Below are 9,140 nucleotides of genomic sequence, written 5' to 3'. Positions count from 1 at the left end.
ATGCAATTGTTTTCATCCCTTAACACCCCTCCAAAACCAGCAGTGCCCGGGTTGCCTTTTGAGGCCCCATCAATGTTGCATTTCAAAAAACCCTGAGGGGGAGGATGCCAGTAGTTCGGCTTCTTGACCAGTTTCTTCACCTTCCTGTCCATGCTCTGTGGTATAAGCCCCTGCATACCCAACTAAAGAAGTATCTGCAATTCAACTTCTGAAGGTGGATTCTTTGGGGAAGTTCGCACTAAAGTTCCCACCATCTCCTTAAGTTATCTTAAGATCTGTACAATAATGTGCTGGGAGGAACTTTTTACATTCTTGAAGATTCTATAGTTCCTTTCCTCCCAGACATTCCATATTATGAAGCTTGGAGTTAAAGCCCAAGCTGAGCGAAGAATTTCATAATCAGAGAAGTTTCTTCTCCAGTTATTCAGGGTATTGATAATGCTTCCTTTGTCCCGGTCTGTCTGTTTGAAAATTGTAGCAAAAGTATCCCACAACCTAGAGGTGAAAATGCAATTATTAAGAAGGTGCTCCATCGTTTCCTCTTGGGATTCACAAAGCTGGCATCTAGAAGGTCCCAGAACACCCCTCTTCCGAATGTTTTCCCAAGTTAGAATTTTCTTATGATGTACCAGCCACATGAAGAGTTTGATTTTCATCCATCCTTGATGCCTCCATAGGTTCTGCCAAACCCTGTCCAGTTCATTGGAATCCAGCTCCAGGATTATGCGCTTTGCCTCCTTAAGATTGAAGGTACCTTCATTATTGTTGCCCCATCTAAGTTGGTCATGCCCCTCTGAAACCAGAATTTTCCTTTGGTCCAACATTGTCATAAGTGCATCAACTTTTTCTTTCAAGGGGCTATCATCCCTGTAATCCATATTCTTCCAGGTTCTCCATTTTCCTTCACTATTGGTTTGATCCCAAAAATCTTTTACCCTAATTAACCCTTTGGTATCAGTTTCTTTCTTGAGGTCCACAAAGTCCTCTCTTAGCAGTGTAGGTTCTTGTTGCCATTTATCCTCCCAAAACAAAGTAAGATCTCCCTCTCTGATTTCCCCAAAGCTATTTTTTTGAACTAAGCCTTTATTCTCCCAGGCTTTATTCCATATGTAGGAGCCTTTTATGATGCCAATCATCCTTATGTGATCATTATCTTGCCAATTGCTGGCGTATTTTTCTTTCCAAATATGAGCCCACTGAGCCTTTGGATCTTTTACCCACCGCCACCATAATTTTGCCCCTAAAACTTTTCTTAGCACTTTCGGATCATCCAGTCCAAGACCTTCGTGGTTTTTAGGTTTGCAAATCTTATCCCAGGCTACCAAGGCCCATTTCTTTCTCTCCTCCCCCTTACCCCAAAGAAAGTCTCTTTGAATGGTTCTAAATTGTTGCAAAACTCCTTTTGGAGCTGGAAGGGCTGAAAGCATGTAGATGGGGATTGATTGAAGTACAGCTTTTGTAAGCACCAACCGACCTGCCAAGTTTAAAGATCTAATAGTCCATTTCCGGGTTTTATCCTGCATCTTGTTAATCAGTGGTTCCCAAATGCTCTTGTGCAAAGGTTTATCAGTTAGAGGAACTCCCAAGTATTTGGAAGGAAGGACATCCCTTTGAAAGCCCAGAATTCTGGAGATATTCCTCTAGATAACAATATTAGTATTAAAGAAGAAAATCTTAGATTTGGAGAGATTTACCTCCATACCTGTAGCCATGGCAAAATCACTCAAGATTTGTTTAAAAGCTAGTGCTTCTTTGACCGTTGGGATGCCCTGCAACATGGTGTCATCAACAAATTGTTGATGGGTCAGAACCTGTCCAGTCTCAGAGAGTTGGAGACCCTTGATGTTACCCACTTCTTTAGCATGCTTGATAGATCAACCAAGTCCTTCCATGATGAGGATAAAGAGAAAGGGGGAGAGCGGATCTCCCTTCCTGAGGCCTCTTGAAGGAGTAAAAGTCTTGGAAGGAGAACCATTAACCATAATTGAAATGCTAGAAGAAGATATCAGGGCCATAAGCCATCTTACCCAGTTATGGTCAAATACAAAGGCTAGAAGGACTTTCCTGATATAGGTCCAATTCAACTTATCATAAGCTTTGGTTAGGTCCAATTGCACAATCATTCCCACCTTCCTATTGCTTAGAAATGAATGAACCACCTCATGCGCTTGAATAATGTTATTGAGGACTTGTCTACCCTCCACATATCCTGATTGCTCCACAGAAACTAGAGTAGGAAGAAGGGGTTTGAGTCTATTGGCAATAACTTTGGATATTATCTTGTACACCACATTGCACAAAGCTATAGGTCTAAATCTGTCTGGAGTCTGAGCAATGTCCTGTTTGGGGATCAAAGAGATGAAGGATGTATTGAGCACCTTCAAAATGGTTCTATTCATCCTGGAGTCCTCCACGACATTCAGAATATCTTGCTTGACAATATTCCAGCAAGATTTAAAGAAATCCACATTGAAACCATCAGGGCTTGGCGCTTTACCATTCTGCATTTCTTTGATGACCTCACTAACCTCCTCTTCAGTCACTGGCCTATTGAGATTGAAATTATCCTCTCTTGTTACTAGCTTAGGTATGTACCTTGTTAAGTCCCTGATAAAATGAGCTCTGTCCAAAATGGTCTCCTCTGCGATACTTCAAAAGTGCTGAACCAACATAGCTTCTATATCTTCATGGGTATTGAGTAGGTGACCTCTGGCATCCTTGATCGATGAGATCCTGTTATGAGATCTGTTCGCCATGGTGGATCTGTGGAAAAACCTAGTGTTTCACTCTCCTTCTTTTAGCCATTGAACTCTTGATTTTTGTCTCCAAAATATCTCCTCTTGTTTACATAAGTTCTCCTAATCTTGATGATGCTTGGTGACTTGATCATTTCTGAGTCTATCAAAGCTGTTTGTGATAAGGGCTTGATTGAGTTCCTGCATTTTACCTTCAATAGCTTTTTTCGCTTCAAAAATATTACCAAATTCATTCTTGTTCCAATCTTTGAGTCTGAGCTTGATGTGTTTTAGTCTTTTGTGTAGCAGAAACATTCTTGTACCCTGAATATGCAGATCTTCTATCCACCATTTTGCAATGTTGCTGATAAAGTCTGGGTGGGTAAGCCAGATATTCTCAAATCTAAAAGGTCTGTTCTTGGGGTTGCCAATGCCCTGAACCTCAAGTTGTATAGGCCAATGGTTCGAGCCTCCAAAGGGAGAATTCTCACTATCATTTCCTTATCTGTTAGCATAAGGTCCTCTAAGATTATGAATCTGTCTAACGTTGAGGCTACTTGAGACTCTCCTCTTCTCTTATTGTTCCATGTAAAGAGGCCATTACTCATATCAGTATCAACTAGCTTCATATTATCTATAAAAGTTTGAAATGCTATAGATTCTTTGCTTAAAGTTCTGGTTCCCCCTTTTTTCTCCGAAAGTGATTTGATCATGTTGAACTCCCCACCCATGATCCATGGCACTCCTGCATGTCTATCTCTTAGTTCCACAAGAGAATCTAGCAGCTTGAGTTTATCATCTGGTCTTTGGGGGCCATAAACATTTGTAATCAAATAAGTCTCCCTATCTCCCATAGGCTGAATAACCACTGATAAATAGTTCCTAGATGCCTCAGCATCTATTATGCCAATCTTTTGGGTGTTCGAAAGAGTAAGTATACCTCCTGTTGTTTTATCTGCTTTGACTTCTAGAAACTCATATTTGTTGAGCCATTTACTGTGTATTTCTTTTATTTTTTGAATGGAACATTTAGTTTCCTGGATAAAGATCATATTCGGAGCTTCTTGTTTCATTCTATTGCTAAGTATTCTCTGTTTTCTTTTACTTCCTAGACCTCTAATATTCCAAGATGTGAACTTCATTATGAACGATTTGTAAAGGAGTAGCTGGTTAGATCTTTCATCTTACCTGAATCTATCATTAGCTTTCCACATTCCATCAGTAACTCATTCTGCTTTTTTCTGCCTCTTTTTCTTCCTGGATGTCTAGGAGCTAATCCTGGTGTGGTTTTCATAGTTTTCACACCTTCGTTACCCTACCTTTCATTGTTTCTTTGCCCTTCCATCCCTTTAGCCTGAGTTTTCCATAGGAACAACTATTGTACTCTGTTAAACTCTTCTTGAGGTAGTGAGTCTACCCCTCCCATTGTCCCCTGTTTCAAGAACCCTTCCAGATCTAGGTGTTCTCTATCAAGAATATCCTGCAGTTCATGATCCTCCATATCCATCTCACTCTGGGTCATTTCTTGGTCCATTTCCAGTTCTCCATCACTCAGCGTAGTCTCTTTCTGTTTATTAATATCTTGTGTTTGCCCACTATTTCCTTTTGTCTCCTTCTCCCCTGGGCTGCCTTCCATTACCTGATCTCCCTTTGTTGTCTCTTCCTCTTCTTCTAGTACTTGGAACCTGTTCAAACTGGCCTGTTTCCCTTCTGTTTGATGTTTCTTTGGCCCCCTTTTGCCCCCTTTTCCTCTATATCCCGCTTTGTGAAAGTTTTCAGTATCTTTCATTGTGGTAGCTTTATTTCTGTTCTTTATTTTTCTGAGAGGGTAGTCTCTAAATAGGTGCCCATGCTCATGGCACCTACGACATATGAATGGAATATGTTCATAATCTACTGTTTGCACCCATTCTTAATCAAAAACTTCCAAGATGACCTCATTTGGTAGTGCTCTAGAGAGATCCATCTCCACACATATTCATGCGAAGGAAGTATATTTTCCCTGTTTGGTGGCCTCAGAAGCTTTGAAAAAACACCCTAATTTGTTTCCTATGGCAGATAAAGATTCAATTTGCTAGTAATCTAGAGGTAAGGAATAGAGTCTTACCCAGATCGAGACTGAAGTGAAAGTTTCTCGCTCCGGGAGAAAATTCATCATCCAAGGCCGCATGTAGACGCCTGCAGCTGCATAGAAGTAGGGCCCTCCTTCAAACACCCTATCTTTGTCCTCAATATTTGTGAAGACCACAGTGAAGAAACCCTTTGACCCAAGATGTAGGTCTATGCCTCCTTTCGGTTTCCAGTGGTATTTAATCCATGTTTGTAGTGCCTTTTCTGTGGGCCATAATCCCATGAATTTACAAATGATAGCATAGGTCCACATGTGGTCCCTGTGTGCCTGCAGAGTAGGATCATTTAAAACTACTCTGGGTGTGACCTCAGCCTTAGGCTTACATGGCCCCTTTTGCATTTTGTTTTCTACTTCCTGTTTCTTGTCTTCTTCCTCATTTTCTTTTGTTCTATTGTCCTCCCTTGTATTGGTCAAATCCTGTTCCTCTTCAATGTTCCTTTTTCCTTCTCCTGAAGGACCTCTGGCAGTTTCTATCGGTTTCTTACCTCGGCTGGCTACGGCCTAACTATAGGAGGGAGTGGAGCTCCCCCCTTTGCGCCCCTCCATGGAGTTCAACACTTGTAGAAGCTTGAAACCCTAGCTCTTCGTGTTGACAATTGGGAGCAATTATCTCCAAGTTGGTTCTCCGTAATTCAAGTTCCTGATTTGTCTTTGCCACTGGCTGATTCCTGATTTGTCTCTGCCACTGGTTGATTCTTGATTTGTCTCTGCCACTGGCTGTACAGATAGACGAGAATCACTCCTGAAAAATTGGATGTACAAACTCCTGTGATTGTATTAGTTTTCCTTTTTCTAGGCCTAAACTATAGGATCTGAAGTGTATACAGTGGCTATTTATGCCAAACAAGTATGAGTAAAAATTATTGAAGCCTTTCATAAAAAACTTCCTTTTTTTTGACTTGGTATCAGAGTAGAGTTCTTCACCTCTGTGCCTGAATTCTCATATACCCCTCACATCACGACTAAGGATCAACCTGAATCATGTTTTCTACTAGTCATTCACGTTCAATCAGAAAACCCTAGTTTCACCACCAATATCATCCTTACCGAAGTTAATTATGATGTTTGGTCCCAAATCATGGAAATGCAGATCGCAGGGTGTGAGAAGCTTGAATACCTCACAGGTAAAACACCTATTCCGCAGGTTATTGATGCTGCCTATGCAAAGTGGTATGCTGAAAATCAAAAGGTCAAAGGATGGTTGCTGACTTCTATGTCACCAGAGATTATGAAGCGCTATCTTAGACTGTCTATTGCACGTGAAATCTGGATTGCTCTTGCTAAAGCTTTCTATGATGGATTAGATGAATCGCAACTCTTTGCACTAAATCAACAGGCATTCTCCACCAAACAGGTTGGTCGTTCTCTTTCCACCTATTATGGTGATCTAGTAGAAATCTTTCAAGAACTAGATCATCGTGATAGGATTGTCATGAAGGATCCCGAAGATGTTTTCGCCTATAAAAAATCGGTTGAGAGACTGTAGGTGCATATCTTCTTGAATGGACTAGATGCAGACTTTGAACAAATTCGAGGTGAGATTCTTAGAAAGGATCCTGCACTCGATCTTGATGAAACTTATGCATATGTTCGTCGTCATGCCGTTCGTCGAGCTGCACTTCAAGGTGAACCTGAACACTCTGAATCTGCTGCTATGGTGGCTCATCGGGGCAAGCCTTACCAATCGCAAAAAACAGATCGCACTTCTGGTTCGCCGAATCACACAACTGACCAAAATCGGTCATCTGGATCACAAAATCGTAGCTATGAAATAAGAGCTACAAAATCAGAACGTGTATGTACTCACTATGGAGAAACCAGGCATACAAAGTCATGTTGCTATGAATTAATTGGATATCCAGAATGGTGGGATCCTGCCAAGGCACCTCGCAAGTGAAATTCAAAGTCAAATCATCATGCTTCTGTTGCTGTGGCTGAGCCCTCCACCAACACCATTACTATTGAGGAAGCCTCTTCTTTCATTGCTACTGCTAGAAATGTTGGTAAGTCTCTTCATACCTCTGTCCCTGTTAGTCATAGTGAATGGATAATTGATTCAAGTGCCACATATCACATGACCTTTGACGGTAAACATATTCAGTCCATGAAATCCTCAGGCCACCATATAGTGTCCAGAGCTAATGGTACTCCCTCTCCCGTGGTTGGAGAAGTTTCAGTTTCTCTTACCCAAAATTTGAATTTGGAGTCTGTTCTAGTTGTTCCTTCTCTTAATCATAACTTATTTTCTGTTTCTCAAATAACCCTCACTTTGAATTGTATTGTGATATTTTGGCCTAACCTTTGTGTTTTTGAGGACATTCAGACTCGAAAGACAATTGGTTATGGTACTAGGAGAGGAAAGCTCTACTATCTTGATCTACTGCCGACAAGCTCCAATCAGTTGGCTCAAATTTTCTCAGCTAATAAGTCTAACACACACCAACATTTAGAAACTGGTTATGGCATAGGCGTTTTTGCCATGTATCTTTTGGATATTTACAGAAGTTGTTTCCAAAGCTCTTTTCTCAATTAAATGTTTGGATTTTAAGTGTGACATTTGTGAACTGGCTAAAAGTCACCGTGTACCATTTCCCATGAGTATGCATAAAAGTCCTGCACCATTACTGTTATTCACTCTGATATCTGGGGACCTACAAAAACTTCTTCTTTGAGTGGAGCATGTTGGTTTGTTTCTTTTATTGATGATCATACTCGCATGACTTGGGTTTGTTTAATGAAACCAAAGAATGAAGTTAGTTCCCTGTTTCATCAATTTCACAAAATAATAGCCACCCAAAATAAATCAAATATTCAGGTTCTTCGTACTGATAATGGTGGAGAGTTTGTTAATCAAGACTTGAAGCAATACCTGAATTTACATGGCATTGTTCATCAGACGACTTGCCCTTACTCCCCTCAACAAAACGGGATAACAGAACGGAAAAATCGTCACCTTCTTGAAGTTGTTCGTGCTTCCTTGTTTGGGGCTCATATGCTTGTTAGTTATTGGGGAGAAGCCATTATGGTCGCAGCTTATCTCATTAACCATATACCCTCTAGTTCACTACAATTTCAGACCCCCTTTGATGTTCTCGATAATACTGTGAGTGCCCCTACCATACCGAATCTGTCCCCTAAAGTTTTTGGGTGTGTAGCCTTTGTGCACCTTCACAAACCCTTGAGAAATAAGCTGGAATCCTGTGCCCTTCGCTGCGTCTTTGTTGGCTATGCCTTGCATCAAAAAGGTTATCGGTGTTGTCCCCCCCCTTCTGGTAAAATTTATGTTACTCGTGATGTGGTATTTCATGAAGATGATATGTATTATTCTGCCTCTACGTCTCCACTTCAAGGGGAGAATAGAGATGAAATGGAGACTTTGCATCGTTCTTTGGACCTTGATCTTATAAGTGGAGATAATTTGGACACTAGGGGTAAATGTGACCATTTGGAAACAAGTGATGGTGACGCTGTAACTCACAGAGGTGATTGTCCAGATGGGCAGCAAGTTATGGAGAATGAGGTTCCGGATCAAATGGAAGTGGAAGTGTTGTCTGTGTCTTCCTCCTCTCACGATGTACCACCAAACCAATTGTCTTCTCCAGTCGATTCCATGCCCGAGTCTCAGGTAAACTCTAAATTTGAACCTCAATAAAAAAAGTTACCAGATCGAGTCACAAGAGGGAAACCCAAAGTTAACTATGAACCTATTCTCAACTCCAAATCTAAGTATCCCTTAAGCAATTATGTATCCTACCATAGACTATCAAATGAGAGTAAGGAATTTGTGAATCAATTATCTATTGTAGCTATTCCTAACAGTGTGCAGGAAGCTTTGAAAGATCCTAGATGGAGGGAGGCGATGAATGAAGAAATGAAGTCTCTTCAAAAGAATTCAATGTGGGAAGTTGTTGACTTGCCTGAAGGGAAGATACCTGTTGGATGTAGGTGGGTATTCTCCATTAAATACAAAGCTGATGGAACCATAGAACGGTTCAAAGCAAGACTTGTCGCCAAGGGATATACTCAAACATATGGAATTGATTATATGGAGACATTCGCACCAGTGGCCAAAATTAATACAGTTCGTATTTTACTATCTCTTGCGATGAATTTTGACTGGCCTTTACATCAATTCGATGTAAAGAATGCATTTCTGCATGGAGATCTCCAAGAAGAAGTATATATGGAGTTGCCCCCTAGCTGTAAGCTGCAGACTAAAGGCAATAAACAGGTTTGTAGATTGAAAAAATCTTTATATGGCTTGAAGCAGTCTC

General features: G+C 40.8%; 1 protein-coding gene across 1 annotated transcript; it reads left to right on the top strand.

Annotated features, from left to right (window-relative positions):
- Positions 1 to 5,944: 5,944 nt before the first annotated feature.
- Positions 5,945 to 6,763, top strand: LOC149233856 (uncharacterized). Its single transcript, XM_089382315.1, has 2 exons — positions 5,945 to 6,220; positions 6,353 to 6,763. The coding sequence occupies exons 1-2, from the start codon at positions 5,945 to 5,947 to the stop codon at positions 6,761 to 6,763; spliced, it is 687 nt and encodes a 228-aa protein (XP_089238441.1).
- The last annotated feature ends 2,377 nt before the right edge of the window (positions 6,764 to 9,140 follow it).

The sequence above is a fragment of the Pinus tabuliformis genome, chromosome J (assembly GCF_031772625.1).
Source record: "Pinus tabuliformis cultivar Carrire ecotype Pingquan chromosome J, CPIR1, whole genome shotgun sequence".
NCBI lineage: Eukaryota > Viridiplantae > Streptophyta > Pinopsida > Pinales > Pinaceae > Pinus > Pinus tabuliformis.
Note: the sequence above shows the minus strand (reverse complement) of the source record. Positions and strands in the feature narration are given on the sequence as shown.

Excerpts from the sequence above, each read along its gene's own strand:
- LOC149233856 (XM_089382315.1), top strand. The coding sequence starts at position 5,945 with ATGGAAATGCAGATCGCAGGGTGTGAGAAGCTTGAATACCTCACAGGT. Across the intron at positions 6,221-6,352 it reads AGGCATTCTCCACCAAACAG|GTGCATATCTTCTTGAATGG; the intron begins GTTGGTCGTTCT and ends GAGAGACTGTAG.